Genomic DNA, 20,485 nt, shown 5'->3' with positions numbered 1-20,485 from the left:
GTCGACGTGGAAGAGCTAGTCGACGATTTCTTGATCATAATGATAAAAAAAAAAACAGACCTACCCGTCTACGACGAGGATGTAGTGGACGTGGATGACAAGGATGACGCCACCGACGTGGAGATAGTTGCTGTCGACGTTGTCACAGGCAGAGCTGAAGACGTTGTGAAAGGTCTCTTGAAGGTAGGAGTAGAATCCTGAAGAGAAACCTTCACAGCCACGGCCTTTGAATGAACCTCTGAAGACTGGGGCGTTTTCTTTTGAGGTGGCTCCAAAGATGGTCCTGGGGATATCATTCTAGGCCTTTTAGGAGAGGAATGTGCACTCCTGATTGAACACTCACTCTCACCTGAAGAGACTGCTTGGTTCTTATCTTTCAGTCTCTGAAGCCATATCAACAGGTGTCCCTCTCTGTCCGAGAGTTTTAGCAGAAAAAGTGCGGCAGACTTTACAATCCTTAGGGGAGTGGTCTGGGTAGAGACAATAAAACCAGTCCTCATGCCTGTCATCTACATGAAGCCTCTTTTTGCCACAAGAGGTACAAGGTCTAACAATCCCCTTTTTATGAGTATCAGCCATGGTGAACTGAAAACCCCTCACAGAGAAAAATTCTGAGAGAAAATTTGTGGAAAAAATCCAGAAATACAGGAAAGCTGAGCAGAGGTTAGTGGAGACTCCCTTAACACGACGTGCGGTAGAAAATCTGAGGGACAGGGCTCCTTCCAAGAACGTTCTGGAGGGTGGTGATAGCTTATTGGCTCTTGGCTAAAGTTTGGTCTTTTTTACAAAAGGACATGGATATGTTACTAATGAGAGGCCTCAGACCTATTACTATGTATATGTCTATATGACATTACTCTTTATGTACCGGGGACTCCCACCCCGACGACGGGGAATGATTCAGGCATGTGAATCTATGAAAGATACCCCTAATACTGGATAACATTTTGAAAACCGAGATTTGATCTGTGGACTCTAGGCTATGTCTGCTTAGCTCGTTGTCGTGCTCACATCATTAATGCAAGATGATGCGGGTTAATAAGTGCATGTTTTAGAAAGCCACAATTGAGCTTTGTGTTCTGTTTGATCAGTACTTCAAATCACTTTGAAATGACCTGTCAAGCTACAAAATTTGTAACATTGAAATAAATATCGATTCAATGCAAACCAAGTCTCACAATAAAAGAGCCTGAAAAGCAATACTTAATTTCAGTGATATACATTTTGCGTAAGATGAGAACATTTCTAAACAATTGACACCTACCTTCGGGAACTGATATGTGATTTCAGGCTGATAGTCTTCCCCAGGTCTTTTCCTTTTTAGGGATACCACCACTAGATATTCGAAGAATTGCCCTCCAGGAAAATGTAAGTGCTTCCCCTCTGTTTTTTTTCCTTCATACGGTAAAACGTTTTCCTTTGCAATGGATTGAGAATTGTACTCTGGAAAAAATATGCATGAATCAATCCAAAAGGAATCACTACTGAAATCTGTGCAAAGCAAATTAAACAAAACACTCTAGTACTTGAACTGAAGGTGCAGTCTACATAAAGGTATGACAAGTTTCACAACTCCATCCTTTCCTCACCCAGTCACACCATGGTATTCTCCCTCGAACAGATATCACCATTCAGCCTAGCACATTTCTCTTATATACGTTCCCCATGAGTCACAGAAACCTCTTAGACAACCTTGCCATGATCTGGCCATGCTGGCACTAAACATCAACCTCATTCGCTCAGAAGACCATCACCGACAATATGCAAACAAATTAAATACTCCCGACTCAATCACTCTACATCCTCTTTTTTTCACACTGCTCTCGCCTAACCCATGATGATGTGAAACCTCTGGACCTCATTGTCATCTAAACCTCACTGGACATAAAGCATTCTCATTCTAACATAAAATGATTTGTGCTAAACAGGGTAAGAGGTGATGATAAGGGATACTATGTATGCAGTCAAAATAAACTGTTACAAATTGTTTCTTTTGATTAACGTAGCGTAGTAGAAGTAACATTGTGGAACAAAAGGGATGTATGATTGCTACATGCTCCATTAATGAACACATTAGTTTGGATTATACAGTGATTACTGAAGACTCTACAATCCATATCCTTTCCGAATGCAGTGGATTGGAAATGTGCAACAAGGAATGACACAATATTAAAGAAAAATAAGATTGCCTGACAAATCTATGCAGATTTTTGATCCCTTCCTGAATAAACACAACATATTGTCTTTACTGAAGTCTGAAGGGAATAGACTACATTTCCACTGCATAAAAACAGATTGCACGTTTGAAAAAAAGTGGATGCATGAAATTTATTAGTAAGCGGGTTTCTGTAACGACAAATGTTAAAGGTCATGATGAGCAGGTAGTGAAATGAATAAAGAAAATATTTGTAGCACAACGACTACTCATCAGATTATAAAGTGCAGAGTCAGCCAAGTGTGAAACAAGCAAGTGTATACCTCTGGTAAACACATACCTGTGGCTGTCTCAGATGGAAACAAACATATGTTCTTTGTCCAGAGTTTTATGGGCAGAATAGGTCAGAGGTGGGGCATTGTGAGAAAGTGACCTTAATTAACCTAGGCTCAAGAATTGTGCTTGGTTAAAGCATTAACTTTTCCAAGGGGTGCATATCTTGAAGGGTCTCTTATGGGTGACCTACGGAAAGGCTAATTAGTAGAAGGTCTTTCGATAAGTGTCCTAGCAATAAAGAGAGACAGATGTAAGGAGGAAGGAGACAGGTTAAATTTACCCATGGTAAAACTAGGAAAAACTGATGAGATTAATATGCAATTGCATACAAAGTGCTTATGAAAAACAATATTATCACTTACAGAGTTGGTAAGATGTTAATGACAAAATGTTATACTGAACTGCATGATACTAATACAAATCTATTTTGTTAAAATGTTGCGGGTCACCATTAAAAGACATTTTTGCATGTTGATAAACTCTGGTGTAAGAGGGAGCTCTTAAAATATTATCAATTAACATTGCAGTTAAGTTTACATTTCAAGAGTTACAGGGTATGCACTGTTCCCAGGGAAATTATAAGATTTGCTGAATATGTAATGTAGGGTAATGCCAGCATTTAATGAGTTTATGTTTACTAAGCTGGGTTCCTGTAGTTTAGCAAGAAAGGAAAAACAAGTGATTTTTAATCTTATAGCGAGGAAGGTGTCTTGCCTAATATTGTTAATTTGAAATGTTTTAATGTAACAGATTGTTAGTGTTTTATTTTACTCGGAGTAGATGATCATTCATTTCATGGTTGCTACTATTATAGCAGGTGTATTTAAGGCCACTGCTTAACATTTCTTACCATTGGAAATTGAAAAACATGGAGTAAATACAATTGAATAAATCGGATTCAAACAAATAACCTTCCACACAGCTGTGCAGGGAAACTCTTTGGGGTATTCTTCATTAGAAGGGTACGCTCGAGTGGTTTTGGCTGCATGAGTTCATCTGATACAAAGTGCTTATTCCCCCATAGAGATTTCTGTTGTCAATGTGCTAATTTCAAGTACCTGATTTGTGTTAAATAAATATTTCTGAATGAATCATATTTTTGAGGAAATTGAATGATATAGTGTACAGTGGTGTCCACTTTATTCATGCAGTAACCGTGGTGAGAACACAAGAAGAGTGTGCCAACAAAATGCATGGTGTTTTGTTACTGATTGGTCACACATAAATGCTTTAAAACATTTAATTGTGTCAATGTGTTTCATAAAAAGAGTGAGAGACTGGTGTATTTTTATGTGGCTGGCTTGGCAAAATCAGTACACATTTGTCCCGGAAGAATAAATAACTTTTAGTCTCCCTTGTATCTTGCATGATTTATATTAGAATGCATAATATTAGCTTTCTACAGGGACACAGGGGTTTCAACTATATGGGAACAATAAAATAGTTACATTTTTAAGCACTATCACCAAGCCATATAATCTGCTTGTCCATGTGCAAACAACTGAATCGATTGATGGAGATGTTAGAACGTGCCTCTTTTTCCATGGTCACCCTCATTTTTTATGGACTGATGCTGCTGTTTTATTTTACTTTGTGCACTGGGGTACTTACTGCTATCAAGTCCCCAGTGCAAGTGATCTGATACCAAAAACATACTGAATTGGCTAACACTTCATTGAAATGTGTAATTGTTCTATAACTCTCCAGTATATGGTGCCCAAAGTACACCTACGGCATGGAACGTTAAATGTCACCTAAGGACTAAGCACTACTGTGCCATTCACTATTGTGACTAGGCAAATAGGTCTCCAAGCCTGACAAAGCAGCCTGGCAGCTACAGTTTAAAACTGCAACGGACCCGTCAAAATAAACCCTTTTTAACAGGAAAAAACATACTTTTACATATTATTTAGTAGCCCCTATTTATGCCTTGTAGCCCAAATGGCTGGGTGTGTGGTATTTAAACTTAATGTAACGAGATGAGGCGAATTTTCACCCCAAACCAATTGCACAGCTTCGAACTGCCTCCTTGGCGAATTCATTCATCTGTTCAACCATCAATTAATCATTTTTATCAATTTAATCCAAAGCTTTTCCTTTACTTCATCCTTTTTGGCTAGTTTTACGCTCTACATGTGGAGTTCATACGGCTTTTATCCAAATTTCTCATGTTTAAATTGTGCCCATCCGAGCCTCTTGTAAAAACACGACTGATGCCATGGTTCGTTCCAAGCAGTGTTTATTAATAGCCCAATGCATTTCGGGCGGAATACGCCCTTCATCAGGGGACACTGCTCTGGAAGTTTTCAGCGCTACATTCTCCCGTTTTCGAAATGATATCTTTTCGAAAACGGGAGAATGTAGCGCTGAAAACTTCCAGAGCAGTGTCCCCTGACGAAGGGCGTATTCCGCCCGAAATGCATCGGGCTATTAATAAACACTGCTTGGAACGAACCATGGCATCAGTCGTGTTTTTACAAGAGGCTCGGATGGGCACAATTTAAACATGAGAAATTTGGAAAAAAGCCGTATGAACTCCACATGTAGAGCGTAAAACTAGCCAAAAAGGATGAAGTAAAGGAAAAGCTTTGGATTAAATTGATAAAAATGATTAATTGATGGTTGAACAGATGAATGAATTCGCCAAGGAGGCAGTTCGAAGCTGTGCAATTGGTTTGGGGTGAAAATTCGCCTCATCTCGTTACATTGTTTATTTAAGTGCCAACAGGGTAAGGCACTATACCAATGCTGCACGCATTTCACTCACAGGAATGAAAGATAAGTTTGATAAAGTTGAATATAAGGGCGTGCATCCCGATTTCCTGCAGTATTTAAACTTAAGACACATAGAAATTTAAAGTTAACATGGCCTTATAGTGACTAGCAACCAAAAGCTATTTTCGCTGTAGCAAGGCCAATTGTATCATAGAGAAATAAAAAACTGGGATGCACTATTACAATTCATAATGCCATCTGCAGTTTGGAACCAGTTAGAAATGCCATTCTTGAACTCTTTATGATATTTAATAAAAGCCTAATTCACTGTTGAAAGCAGATTTGTGATACATGGTGGGACCCTTTTACAAACGCCGAGTGTGCTTCCCGGCTGTTTGTTGGACCTTTGGGCGTTTTATCTGCATTTCCTGGAGCAACTGCTAGCCGCACCCGCTCCGCGGGTGCCGGGTCACCGCCAGAGACCTCGGGGCTGTTGGGAGCACTCTCGGCTCGCAGCCTAGGTGGAATCATTCACCTTTACCATCACGGTCACCGGAAGACCTGGGGCGGAGTACTAGTGGCGGCGCAGTAGCAGGGACTCGCTCTACCAGGAGTCCCTGCTCTCTCAGCACACCTGACGCGTGCTGTCCTGCTGCCCTGCCCACAATCCGCTTCACGGTGTGTAAAGCGACGCCCCTTTCCGCTGTGCGGTAGCACGCCGGGATAAGCCCGGGACAAGGTCGGGCCATCTGTGGCCATCAGGGGCCAGAAGAGGCCGGGACGGGCCACCCCTCTTGGTCGCAGGATTAAGGTTTCTTCTGTTGCACTGACCATGGCTTCAGGCACGCGATCGACTAAATCGCGTAAAGTTAGAGGGGATCCAGTGACCGGAACCATGGAGCAATTTATCACTCGGGCGTTTTCTATTGTGGAAAAGGAGATTGCCTTGACAGAACACAGACTATCCAGAAACTCGCTAGGCTTGCCAGAAAAACGTTCTTCTATGGGCAACCTGGCTCTGGTCCCTTCACCTGCCCACTCTTCAATCCCTGTACTTGCAGAAGAAGTACCACCTAATGTTGAGGTTGATGAGCGGGTTTCAAGGATCAGGGCTAGTCTTGATAGATTGTCGTCTATCGCTAATGGTAAAACCCCACCGCCTATTCCTGCCCCCCTGGTCTCTTGTAGCATAGCGCCCTCTACCCCTATCAATATTAATAGGGTTGCTGTAGAATCTGCGGTAAATATAGGGAATGCCGCTTGGGTCGGTACTAATCCTGACACTATTGTTCAGGACGTGGCAGTCTTTGGGGAATCCCCTTACACTATACCGCGCAAAAGGAAACGTCCTCCTAGTCCACGGAAGGGTAATACTTCTAAACCCTGTTGTAAGTCCAGAAGGAAAGCTGTAGCTAATGGGGGCTTTAGTAACACTTTTAGCAAACTAGGGATAGATCTTCTTAAATCCCAGGTGGCAAGGGGGAAGAGTTCTTGTGCCCAGGATTCTATCCCCGGTTCCTCACAGAACACAGCGCTCCAGACTCCTCTGGGTGATTCCTCACTTTTGAACAGTGTTGAATGCTTACTAAAATCACTGGCTTCACCTATTATGGATAAGATGGAGGGGCTCTCTAGACGGGTAGACTCTATAGAGCAAACCATGCTGGATGTCTTCTTTTCCATTAAATCACTGATTAAGCTTCATTCAAAACTTTGTGCAGAAGATAGGGCAGGAACGGAAGGAAGTGGTGCCACCCATAAGCCAGCAACTTCTACCCAGGTGCCTATTGTAACCTTGGGCCGCCAAGATCATTCCCCTGGCCCTCTGCCCTCAATTCCTCCAGGCACCCGGAATCGCGTGATCACAGCTGCTACAATCCACTCGCACCCTAAGACAGTGAGCCCTCTTGCCCGAACCTCTGAGAAGGCTGTATCGGGCAAAAATCCCTCAACTCCCCCCCCCCTTTGGTTACACCTAATAGCCAGTCTGTATCACCCAGTCCCCTAGCAGCTCCCCTGGTAGTTGCTCCCTCTTTAGTTGCCCCTAGGGCGACTCCTGCAGTCACGCCCCTAGCCCAGACACAAGCACGGAAAAATAAGCAGGCTCCCTCAGCAAGTCTTCCTCCGGGGTGTCAGCCATTTCTTGTTGTCTTAACAGGGGTTCCAGCCCTCAAAACAGGGGAAAATGAGTCTTTTGAGAATCTAAAAAATAAAACTTCCTTCTGGCTCAGGCAAAATAGACCCCTCCCAGGTTACATTGATGGGAGGATCATCAACGTCAGACGGGTGGGGTGGGTTGGAAATAGGCACAAAAACCTTAAGGATGACTGTGTATTGGTGAATTTCAGGGACCCAAGAGCTGCAGGGCTGATTAACAGGCAAGTTAGCCATTATGATTCTAATGGTATACAGACAAGGGACTTGGGATACTTTTATCGTCCCCTGCCTACTGTGTGACAAATCAGCCATCCTTAGAAGGGGGAAGAGGGGTGTGGTACCCACGACATGCAACTCTAGGCACTGATAGAATGGATGGGAACCACCCTCAAACCTTTAGTCCACATGGGTGGGGATATCGACTTACTAATCCAGCCTCTTCGGATTCATTCTCCCATTCCCCTGTTTTAGCATCTAATTGTTGCGATTCAGTGGGACTAAGCACTGCAGCAGGGGCTAATGTGGGAGCTCCTAAGAGCCCTTTTAGTTCTGGTTTGGATGAACAAAGTAATGATGTATCTCTGACTAGAGGCACAGGTATCCACGATCCACTAACCCCCGTTTTGAAAATAGTAAGCTGGAATATTGCGGGATTGAGCCGCAACCTTGACCTCCCTGACTGGACTTCTTTCATGGGAGCCTTTGCAATCTGTGCATTCCAAGAAACGTGGTCACTAACCCCGCAGTATAGAGTAGGTTCTACTTCTTACTTTGTACCTGCAAGTATCTCTGAATCACGTAGAGGCCGGCCATCGGGCGGGCTACTGATCTGGGTAGATATTGCGTTGGGTCTCCAAATTAAGGTGCATTGTCCGAAATCCCCCGATCTACAGAGGCTTTCGCTTAAGAGTTCAGGGAGTGGTATTTGCCTAGAACTCTTTAATATCTACACCAGAGGGGACTCAGGTAGTGCCATATCTCCCACACTGCTTGTCCTAGATTCAGAGCTAAGGGACTGCCCTCCCAACTCTCTCATTCTTTTAATGGGGGACTTTAACTGCACTTATGGGCCTTTGTCGCATGAGGATATTTTAGACCTCAGTGAGGAAGACTCTAGGAAAGGTATTCCCTCCCTCAACCTACCCCCGTAAAAAGGTGGACACCAAGAGTTGTGCAACTAAACGCCCTGACACTTGAATTTGGGCTGATAGCCAGCAATGGGAGAACAACCTCAGATCCCAATGGGGCTCATACCTTCAATAGGGTGGGATCCACCTCAAGAATTGACTATATACTTCTTAGTCTAAACCTATGGGCCCATCTTGTTGATATGAAGGTTGCTGCAACAACTGACAGCGACCATAATCCCCTGTGCCTGTCCCTTACCCCCGTATGGAAACCTAGGGGATGCCCTGCGAGAGTGTCCACCCCATCAGCTGTGAGGGAAACCAATGAGGTAATTCCTGCTAACTGCCTGAGGCGCCTGAAGTGGGATAGGGTAGCCCTGGATCCCCTTAAGATTACTAACATTGGGGAGATTATGTTGAACGCCATGTCAGAGCTTGGACAAGGCACACTAAATCCAGGGGATATTTCAACCCTATTCTGCAAAACCACTAGTCTAATAGGGGATTTGTTTACTGTGACAAGGAAAGCGAGGCAGGCGAACGGGCAATCCCGTGCAGCAAACAAAGAGGGCTGGTATACACCGGCCTGTCGGGCGGCCAAAAAAGCTGTCATTACAGCGGTTAAACAGGGGGAAGGGGCTACCATAACCTCTAAGCGGAAACTGTATAAAGCAGCGTTAATTATGACGCGCAGGGATTGGGAGGATGTCTTCTGGGCCAAGTTAAAAACAGCTAGTGGGGAAAAGAATGCCAGAGGCTTTTGGACCCTCATAAGGGAGAAATCGAGACCCACCGATTCCCTTATTACCTGTAACATTTCTGAAGAAGCCTGGTTTAGTCACTTCTCCAAGTTGTATAATGTCGGGGAAGGGTTTGAGCTAGACTTTGCAGGTATTGGTCCCTCCCCTGATACAACCCCATGTAGCGAGACCGCTTTCACGCCTAAGGAAGTAGAAAGGGTTGTGACCAGTTTAGTCCCTCTCAAAGCCGCAGGTCCTGATGGCATACCGGGGGGGATCTACTCCGGAAGAATCCTGTTGAATGGGGAATCCTAATCGCATCCCTTCTCAATGCTTCTGCTGAAGGTGCCCCCCTACCTGATTCTTAGATGGGCGCCGAGGTTGTCCCGATTTATAAAAAAGGCAGTCGAGAAGACCCTGCGAACTACCGGCCTATTAGCCTTATTGATTGCTCTCAAAAAGTGGCCGGCAAAGTCGTATTGGGCCGTCTCCTGGACTGGATTGATGACAATGATATTTTGTCTGACCTCCAAGCCGGGTTTAGGGCAGGTACAGGAACAATCGAACAGTCACTGCGCCTATTGATGTTGTACTGGAAGGTGGTAGTGCTAGGGAAGGGAAGCTTGTACCTAGCCTTCATTGATCTGCGCACTGCGTTCGATTTAGTTCCACGCCAACAACTCTGGAGGATATTACAAGAGATGGGTATGCCTCACTACCCTTTGTCCCTTATAGTCAGGCTCCACACGTCCAAGTTTGCCCAGGTGCGTTGGGGGACACAGGGCCAGAAGACCGGGCGTATTGAGGTCGGCAGAGGAGTCCGCCAGGGTTGCGTACTCGCTCCCACTCTTTTCTCCCTTTACGTAAACGGGGTAGTTGACCATCTGCTGTCAGCTCCTGCTGACGCTCCCCGTTTAGCTGGGCAGCTTGTACCCACTCTCCTATTTGCGGACGACACTCTGCTGATCTCAAAGTCACCCGCTGGTCTCCAGCGCTTGTTGTCCAGCTTTGAGCTTTTCTGTAACTCAAGGGGGCTCAAAATAAATACAGATAAGACCAAATATCTCATCTTAAATCCCCCCAAAAAACTGGGTGCCCCACCATTGCTGGATAACGCCCCTCTGGAACGTACTAGGGAGTTTGACTATTTGGGGATTCGTCTGGTTGACTCCATGAAGTGGGATAGCCACTTAAACAAAATGCTCCTCAACCATAAGAGAATCACTGGAACATTGCAGAAAGAGCAGAGGGCATCTTCAATGAAGCCAATAGGCACGGTTCTTGAGATTTATGCAGCAAGAGGAGTTAGCTCTGCGCTTTATGGTGCTGAGCTCCGGGGAGCATTGAATATGAGTCAGCTCACCCTGTCGGAAAACAACTTCTTCAGAAATCTCATGAGCCTTCAAGCACCTGCCCCTACTATTCTGCTTCAATTGGACTTGGGTTGTCATACCATCGAGGATCAGGCAAGGCTTCGCCCCCTTCTTTTGTTATGTTATGTTATGTTATGTTAATAACTTTTATTCGGCGCACAGCTGCCCCAGCGAAGGGGCGTCCTGGCGCCTGATCGAGTACCACAACACAACAGATCAATGCTGGAAAGAGAGGGAATCAGTCAGCGGAGGCAAACAGGTGGGTTTTTATAGCGCGTCTGAAGAGAGTCAGGCTATTTAGGGCACGAATATGGACAGGGAGGGAGTTCCATAATCCAGCCGCCAAAACACGAAAGGAGCAACCTCCCATCCTACTCAGTCTGAACCTAGGCTTAATCCCCAGATGAAGAGATTCCGACCTGAGAGACCGCGTGGGGACATAGAGAGAGACAAGGCCCGCAAGGGCAGGAGGAGAGGAGAGTTTCAGGATCTTAAATGTCAGACAGAGAGCCTTGAATTTGATTCTCTGTCTGACCGGCAGCCAGTGAAGGGAGGTCAGGACTGCAGAGACAGAACAACGTCTCGGGAGGCCAACAATGGCCCGCGCAGCGGCATTCTGCACCCTCTGCAGCCTAGTGGCCTCAGCCTGATTTACTCCAAGCAGCAATGCACTCCCGTAGTCCAGCCGAGAAAGGATGGAGGCCTGGACCACCAGTTGCCGAGTAGGAGGGTCAAAGAATTTGAGGACTGGTCTCAGTCCTCGCAGAATACCATAGCAGGTAGCTGCAATCTTCTTTGTGTGGCTGGTAAAAGAGAGGTTAGGATCCAGCCAGGCCCCCAAGTTCTTAACTTCGGCCGCTGGGATGGGGGACACCCCCAACTCAGGAGGCCACCACTGATCTCCCCAAAGCTCCGCCTGCTTCCCTAGAATCAGGACCTCGGTTTTCTTGGCATTTAGCTGTAAGCAATTACTACGCATCCAGTTCGCCACAGCTATAAGTCCTGCACGGAATCTGGGCGCAGTCACCTCAGGGTCCCCACTGAGTGTCACCGCCAGCTGCGTGTCATCGGCATACGATGTCATGGTTAAGCCACATTGTCTGACGACAGCAGCCAGCGGTTTCACATATAAGTTGAACAAAGTGGGGCTCAACGCAGAGCCCTGAGGGACTCCCAGTCCCAAAGGATGGAAAGAGGACTGACCAGGTGGAATGGCCACTTTGAAAAACCGGTCCGAGAGGAAAGAGCGGAACCATTGAAGAGCCTTCCCCTCAATACCCACTTCCTCCAGGCGCCGCATCAAAATGTCATGAGACACCGTGTCAAACGCGGCGCTCAGGTCTAACAGGAGGAGCGCCGCTGTCTGCCCCGCATCCAGCACTGAACGCAAGTGCTCGGTCATGAAGAGCAGAGCAGTTTCAGTGCTGTGTTGTGCGCGAAAACCATTCTGACTCTCGTCAAGAATATCATTACGAGAGCAGTGGGCAGACAAGATGGAGTTCACGTGTGCCTCAGTGACCTTGGCGGTCCAGGGCAGAGGGAGATGTGGGCCCGTATCTGGAGGGTGAAGTCTCTCACCAGCTATGCAGAGGGCCTACGGGAAATCTTGGACTCATCGAGCTGGGCCAAAGTGAGATGGCTTAGAGACATTAAAGCCCTCCTTCTGAACTTAGGATTGGGCGAGTCATGGGAACAGAGGTCCGCTCCACCTAAGTCAACACTTAAAAAAATGTACTGGTCCTGGATTACTGAGAAAAGGAACACCAAAACGAACTTGTGCAGAGCAACCAGGTCCTTTTTGTTGATTAAGGATGCCCCATCACGTGAGATTTACCTAGACATCATCTCAATATCCTGGGACAGAGCATTATTTTTTAAATTTAGAACTGGATCTTTGCCAATCAGGGAATCTACCTCCTGTTGGAAGCCGCCCTACCAAACTGTTTCGTCTTGCCCATTTTGCCCTACTAGGCCAGAATCCATCGGACATATGTTCTTTGAATGCCCTGCCTATAAATTGCCTCGTCGCAAATGGATTAAGCCAGTATGCTTGATACTGGGGGCTAGGCGGTGTGCCGACGCACTGAGGATTCTCCAGACAGATACCTGTGTTTTAATTGTTAGTGCTGTAGCCAAGTTCTTAGGGTGGACTTGGCGCATAAGGTCAAAGTGGCTTAAGCAAATTGTTTAATTAGGTCTCGTTTAGAGACAGTTTTAGATAACTTATTACCCAACCGTTATGTAGCGTTTCTATAGATAATTATCCTCACGGGGGGGATTCTTAACTTTTTAACATTTTAAATTGCGGGCTGTTTTAGATAAATGTTATTGTTTCTTACTCTGTCTGCTTTTAGGTTTAAAGCATTTTATTAAGACAAAAGAATACGGGGAGAGGGAACAGGAGGTTAGGGTTACATACAGTACAATAAAAGAAAAATCGTCGTATCAGGAGCGTTTTCGTGGAACAGTTCGTTAGGCCAGAGGAGAAGCAATGGTAGATGAAAAAATGAAATGCAACTTATATCTCCACTCTGCGCATATCCAGCATCCCAAATCTAATCAGAGAAGGCAATGGAATTAACACAGAAAAGCACAACCCATCCCCCTCTAGAACCCCCGCCCCAAGAAAAAAAAACAACTCCCCAACTCCCCCCAACCCCCCCGTTCAATGGCCCATTACCAATACTACCCGCCCCAGAGCCACACCCCCCCCACCAAGAACCCGCCCCCCACTTATCCTAGTCTGCCGGAGTCACCGGCGGCGTCAGCCTCAGAAGCCTGAGGTACCTCGGGCAGGTGAGCTCTCTGAATTCGGTGGTTAGCAGCGCAAGGAAGGGTTGCCACAGCTCATCAAATTGGTCTATCTCCCCCGCCACCGTAAGCGACAGTTTCTCCATACCCAACACGTGCCAGAGTCTATGTAACCAACCCGTGATGGAGGGGACAGTGGTGGTTCGCCAATGGATAAGGATATTCTGGACCGCAGACCCCAGCGCGATTGCGATCTGCCTGCCCCTGCGGGACTTCAGCGGATACATTAGGCCATTAGGGAGGCCCAATAAGACATACGCCGGAAAGCGCGGGAGCTCAATTTCAAAGTGCTTATCCACCTCATCCAGAACCTCCTTCCAATAGGCGGTCAGCAAGGGACAATCCCAAAGAATATGTGAGAGGGTCCCCACCTGTCCGCAACCCCTCCAGCACCCCCTATCAGTGTGCCTATGCATCTCATACAGTCTCTCCGGGGTGTAATACCAGTACGTGGACACCTTGGTGAATGTCTCCGTAAGGCCGGTATGGTACGCAGAGTGTCTTGCCCGGTGTGCGATCTGGTCCCATTCCTTGTGGCTGAGTGTCCTGCCCAGTTCCCTGTGCCATCGTTCCCTCCCCGGGTTATAATAGTGGAACAGTGGGGGCTGTAGATGCTTATAAAGATCAGTAATCAATTTAGCATCAGAGGTTCGGGTCACCAACCACCGCTCATACGGTGTGATTGGACGATCAGCGGTGTCTCGCACCTGGGGCTGGAGGGCCCAATGTTGGACCTGCATGTAGCGTAGTCTATCCAACTCCGTCAGGCCGAATTCCTGCCGAAGCTGCTGAAAGGGAACCACGCCATCCGGCCCATATACCTGAAAGAGCGCCCGGCAGCCCGCAGTCCTCCAATGGGAAAAAGCGCCCGGCTCCATCCCCGGGGAGAAGTCAGGATTACCCACAATGGGTGTAAATGGCGAAGGAAAGGTGGTAAGGTCCCGAGCCTCGCAGACTGCGTCCCACACCCTCAAGGGGACCCGCGTAACGAAGGAAGCGTAAAGGTTGGGAGGCCGGTGAGCACGGCGCAAGAATGGAACCTCTTGTAGGGTGCGGCCCGCCACCGCCTGGTCCTGAAAAAGCCAATGCTTGTCGGACTCCCACCTGCTCCACTCTACAAGGTATCGTAGCTGCGCCGCCTGAAAGTACTTACGGAGGTCCGGAATACCAAGGCCCCCTGCTTCCGGGGCAAGCGTGGAGAGGACCCTCTTCATCCGCGGCTTGCGGCCTTGCCAGACAAAGCGGGAGATGTCGGCCTGCGCTTGTCGAATCCAGCCAATGGAGGCTGGAGAGGCAGGGCTCGGAAAAGATATAAGATCTGGGGCAATACCGTCATCTTAACCGCCGCGATCCTTCCCAGCCAGGATAGTAGGCCCAGCTCCTCCCTGATCTTTTTACTGAGAGAAGTGTAATTGGCCGCCATCATCGCTGGCAACTTGGGTGCCAATAAGATCCCCAAGTATGGTACAAGGGACGAAGACCACTGCATAGGGAAGAGTCGCTGAAGGTCCCTCCTAGTGTCCGCAGCCAAAGACACATCTAGAGCCACCGACTTGCTCATGTTCATTTTAAAGCCGGCCACACGTGCAAAGGCATCCAACTCGTGGATGCAGGCGGGTAAGGACCTCCTAGGGTCGTCCAAGGTCAGCAGGACATCGTCCGCATAGAGGCTGACCGTGTGGACATACTGGCCCATCTTGATCCCAATAGCATCCGGATTGTGGCGGATCCTTTGGGCGAACGGCTCCATGTAGAGAGCAAAAAGGAGTGGAGAGAGGGGGCAGCCCTGCCTCGTGCCGCGCTCGATTGCAAAGCTACGGGAGCTACACCCGTTGACTCGCACCGACGCTGAAGGATACTTATAGCAGTTGAAGACCATAGTGCGGAATTTGTCGCCAATTCCCAATTTCCTGAGGACCAGCTCGAGATACGGCCAATGAACCCTATCAAAGGCCTTCTCAGCATCAACTGCTAGCAACATCCGCTCCCCCGGGATCCGCGAGGCCTTCTCTAAGACGTGCGTCACCCGCTTGGTATTGTCGACCGTCTGCCTGCCGGGCACAAAGCCAGCTTGGTCCGCCTCAACCAAACCGGGGAGGTGCAGGGCCAGCCTGGATGCCAGAATCCCCGTGTACAGCTTGAGGTCGACATTTAGAAGCGAGATGGGCCTATACGAACCGCATAAAGCCCGGTCCTTCCCGGGTTTCGGAATCACCGAGACCGTCGCACTCAGGAGATCCGGTGGGATGGCTCCCGGGTCGGAGAAGGAGTTAAATAGCCGAGTTAAGACAGGGGCCACAACTGGGCAAAAGGTCTTATAAAACAGGGACGTGTAACCGTCCGGGCCCGGGGCCTTCCCGTGCTTCAACCGGGCTATAGCGGAAATCACCTCCTCAACGTGAATATCCTGCTCCAGATATTCCGCCTGAGCGGGATCCAGACCCGGAAGGGGCACCGACTCTAAATATTCCTCGGTGTCCCGCGGCGAGGAGGGCTCCCCAGCGTACATGGCCTCATAGAAACTGCAGAAGGTCTCCGCCACCTCCGCGTCTCCGGAAATGGCCACCCCGTCTGTACTCAAAAGTTCCTTCACTACGTTACGCTGTTGCGCGACCCAAAGGCGATGTGCCAGGAGCTTGCCGCACCTGTTCCCCCCTGTGTAATAGGCATGTTTCAAGCGCAAGGCAGCGTATTCCGCCCTATCCAGGTCCAGCGCCGACAGAAGCTTCCTTGCCGCCTTCAGCTGCCTCCAAACCCTCGGAGCTCCCGTACGGCGGTGGACCTGCTCAAGCTCCCGAACCTGAATAGTCAGTTCATCCCTCTTCCGTTGCCGTTCCCTATTTTCCGCCGAGGAGATGGAGATGAACTCCCCCCGAAGAACCGCCTTCAATGCAGCCCACTGTGTCGCTAGTGAAGTGTCGGTATTACTATTGTGTGTCTGATAATCCTGTATGACCTCTTCAATACGTTTCACTACCGTCTTCTTGTGTAAAAGGGTGTCCCTTAGGCGCCACATCCCCCGAGAGGGGGAGGCCGCCGGCCACGCAAACGCGCCAGTAACCGGCGCATGGTCAGACAGAGTCAGGACCCCAATGTCCGCCGCTGTAGCAGCGGCACGCATCGGCCCACTAACCAGAAGATAATCCAACCGTGCGTAGGTTCGATGCGCATGCGAAAAATAGGAGTAGTCCCTATCCGTGGGGTGCATGGAGCGCCAAAGGTCGTGTAAATCCATGTCTGCAATCCGGGCCTTCACAGCCTGGGAAAGTTCTCCAGTCTGTGGAAACCGCTGTGCCGATCTATCCGATGTGGAATCAAAGACGATATTAAGGCCCCCCCTAGGATAACATGTCGATCAGGAGAGGCAGTGACATCCACCAGTACTGAGTCCAAGAAGCGTTCCTGGTGGTCATTCGGGCTATAAACAGAGCCAACTGTAAACGCTATACCTCCCAGGCGGAGGCGATATGCCAGAAGCCTCCCCTTCTGCTCAGCATATTTATATAACACCTCCCCCCTAAAGGAGCTCGCTATGAGAATGGCCACCCCAGCGGTTTTGGTCGCAGCAGAGGAGAAAAACTGGGTGGGGAACTTAGCAGAGCGCAGTCTATGGCAGTCACTGGACAATAAGTGGGTCTCCTGCAAAAGGCAAATGTCAGCCTGCGTCCCCTCAAGCAGAGACAAAATCGCCCTGCGCTTAACAGGATTGTTCAGTCCCTTAACGTTAAGGATCACCACCTTCAGGGACGACATGTCTCCCAGGGACCAGGAACGCTATGCTGCGGGCAAGGAACCAGAGGGCGGGGGGCGCGGGGCGGCCGCGTGGGACAGGCCAGAGCAGGCCAAGCGTGGGCATGGACAACATCGGACGGGACTTCCCCAATTCTAGAACAACACCCAACCCCACCCCAAACACACCCATGGCAACTAGCCAAATCAAAACTCAAACAACCCATTGTCTCAGTCAAGCCCCAAAGCGGGCAAGTCCGTAGAAAATAGAAAAGTGGCCGTCCGGCCACTCACCTGCGCCCGCTCCCCCCGTCCCCCCCAGCCCCAAACCTGGCATCGAAGAAGCTATGTTCATCTCCCCCACGGAGTGAGTCTAGGCCGTCAAGGCCACGCCGTTGGAGTCGGCTAAGTCCCTGGCTGCTGCCCTCAAGGCACCGGCCATGTCCGCCCTGATGGTAGGGGAATCAGGACGCCCAGCGCTCGCCGTCGACCGTCTCCTCACTGATCTCCGTCGGCCCCTTCTCTCTGATCGCCTCCATGACGGTTGGCTCCATCCTCCTCTGTGGCCGTGAGCCCCAGGACACCGCAAATGTCTTGCAAAGAGCGTAGCTGATGCAGCACTCCATTCCAGCGAAAGATCAAGCGGAAGGGGTGCCCCCAGGAGTACGGCGTCTCCTGTTCGCGCAAGAAGTCGGTGGCAATCCTGAAGGACCTGCGCTTCTGCAGTGTGATGGCAGACAGGTCCTGATAGAGCGCCACAGGCCGCTCCCGGAAAGTCAGTAGCTGTTTCCTACAGGCTTCAGACATGATGCGCTCCTTCAGTGGGAAGTCGGGCAGGAAAGCGAAGATGTCCGGCGGGGGCGCCGATGACTGGCGCTGTCGACCAACTCTGTGAGCTCTATCAATGCGGATAGGGAAGTCCGCGGCCTCCCCCAGGATCTCCCGGAACAAGTCCTGCAGATAGCCCACCAGGTCAGTCCCCTCGTCCGCAGACTGCACACCACGCACTCGAATGTTATTTCTCCTTGACCTGTTCTCAAGGTCCTCGGAGTGGGCCTGGAGTTCAACGCACTGCTCCCGGAGACGGAGAACGTCCTGTTGTAAGTGGACAATCTCATCGTCCCGGCGTTGGGCCGCCGTCTCCACCGTCTCAACCCGTTCACCGAGGCCCTCCACCTGTCTGCGGACCTCACGGACCTCACTAGCCACTTCCCGCTTCAGCGTCTGGAAGTCCTCTCTAAGGGAACCGAACAGTTCTTCCATGAAAGATCTCGTGACAGGAGGTTCCCCCGCAGGCGCGTCCGCCGAGGCCCGGGAAGACCCCGGCGACGGCTGTGCTCTGTCCCGTAGCTGCTGGGCCCTGCCAAGCTTATCCGGCAGGGTGCGGTCCCCCTTCTTCGAACCACCTCTTCCAGACATTCCAAGCGCCTCAACTGCAGAGTGGGCACAGGCCCGACCGCTCCGGGGAATGTCCAACCACCAGCAAGCACTCGATATGGGGAGCTCCCGGCAGGACCGAGGAGCTGCGCCACAGACGACAAAATGGCGGGTCGGTCCGGGCACTACAAGCCGTGGGCACCCAGTCGGGATGGCATCTGGAACCTACACTGGGGGGGCCCCGGCCAGTACGTTCCACAGGGAGATAGCTGTGCAGAGGCGGAGGGCGCAAGAATCCGCCGCCAAGGGACTCCGGAGGAGGCCAACGACACCGACCTCTCGAGGACAAAATGGCGGCTGGGTGGGGCCAAGCAGATCTCCCGAGCCCGGCGACACCACCGGGCCACACCAGAAACCAGGCAATCCGAAATGTTCCACAGCCGGGGCTGCACGGTTACTTAGAAGAGTCAGCAGATCCGGCCCCGGCCTCAAGCCGATCGCCCTCCGATCCCGGGACCGGGACCCTCGCCATGCAGGATGTCACCGCCTCAAGTCCAAGCGCCAGAGCGCGCACTCAAAGTCCTCTGCATAGCGGGCCCCCCAGCCGGTAGCTCTCCTTCGATCTCCGTCGATCGCCGGGACGGTCTCCACCCAGATCGCCAACTTTCAGACCTAGGCCCAGCCAAGGCGCATGGACAGCACTCCGATACGCTCCGCCTCCCGGGCGCTCCGTCGTCTCTCTATCTTCGATCGGTCTTTTCAGGCGCTTCCACCGGAGCGATTAGGGCCAAAGCGGCATCAATGCGTGCACCAGGTTCTCCGCCACACTCCTCTCATCCGCTGAGCATCAGCGGGGGGAGAAAAGCTGAAGAAAAGGGCTCGAGCCTAGTCGGGCTGGAGGAGCTGCGGGAAGAAGCGTCCGCTCACCCCGCCATCTTGGCCACGCCCCCCTCTGTCTGCTTTTAAAGATATAATTATATCGAAATAAAGCTCCTTTGACTTGACTTGATACATATTAAGGATGATGTACTTTTAGAAAGTTACCATTTTCCTCCCTGACGCCTCCGGGGGGTAATTTGTATTGGCATCCAACTGCCAAAATCATAATGAAGAGCACAAACCGCTCCTGAAGGACCAGAGACAAAGGCTTGGATGTGGATTGGTCTTTCCGCTCCTTTGGCAGGATGACCATCAGAGCAGTACCCAGATACCTAATTTTCTTCAAAGGGGTCTACCCAGTCACAGACTGGCACCTGCACAGGCCCATTTCTTGTTCCCACAGGGAGCAGAGCTGCCCCTAAACGGCTTTGAACTGGCCACAGAGGAGGGGTAGCTCATTTTCCTGGCCACACCTCAGTAGTGAGAAAAAGGGCAGAAAGGGTTCACCACTTTGGATTTAGGCAGAAAGAGCCACAGGGAGATTGTAACAGAGCACACAAGGACTGCTGCAAACATGGGTAGTTACTCCTAGGAACTTCTTTGGTAATGGTTAGCGAGGGGCCAGGAAACACCCCCAAGCTAGAGCGAAGCATCAATGGGGCATCTCCTGGCACTCTCCTCAGAACACTCTGGAACTGTGGATGAAGAGAAGAAGGACTACACTTGCCGTTTGACACCTGTGGAGAGATCTGAAGGACTGGACCTGCTCCCACTTGTACCCAGGAAACAGAAGTGGACTCCAAGGGTCAGGTGGCTATCCTTCTGTGTAACCGACAGGGCAAACCAAAACAGGCTGCTAGAGTAGTGCTTCCCAAACTTTTTAGAAGCAAAACCCAATTGTTAGAACAACAAATGTTTGTGACCCACCAGGCTTTAAATGGACATGAGGCAGGCAATTTTTTAATGCAACAAAAGCATTGTGTGGTGGTGCAATTTCATTTACAGACAGCACACTTTCCATTGAAATGGACACAAGAATTGCACAGACATACAGTTTTCCTGATAAAACTATATTGCCCACCAATG

The 20,485-nt window shown here is 49.6% G+C and overlaps 1 protein-coding gene across 2 annotated transcripts in view; it reads right to left on the bottom strand.

Moving 5' to 3' along the window:
- The window catches only part of DENND2D (DENN domain containing 2D), a 637,596-nt gene that overhangs the window by 555,199 nt on the left and 61,912 nt on the right, over nt 1-20,485 (bottom strand). For both annotated transcript variants that reach the window (XR_015295991.1, XM_086923088.1), the window contains exon 2: nt 1,265-1,443. Coding sequence is in view for 1 of the 2 variants with exons in the window: in XM_086923088.1 (XP_086779214.1) it covers nt 1,265-1,443 (179 nt within the window). In the remaining variant the exon portion in view is untranslated. The remainder of the gene's footprint in view (nt 1-1,264; nt 1,444-20,485) is intronic.

This window comes from Lissotriton vulgaris, chromosome 5 (assembly GCF_964263255.1).
Source record: "Lissotriton vulgaris chromosome 5, aLisVul1.2, whole genome shotgun sequence".
Lineage (NCBI taxonomy): Eukaryota > Metazoa > Chordata > Amphibia > Caudata > Salamandridae > Lissotriton > Lissotriton vulgaris.
The sequence above is the reverse complement of the archived record's forward strand: the minus strand, read 5'-3'. Positions and strand labels throughout refer to the sequence as shown.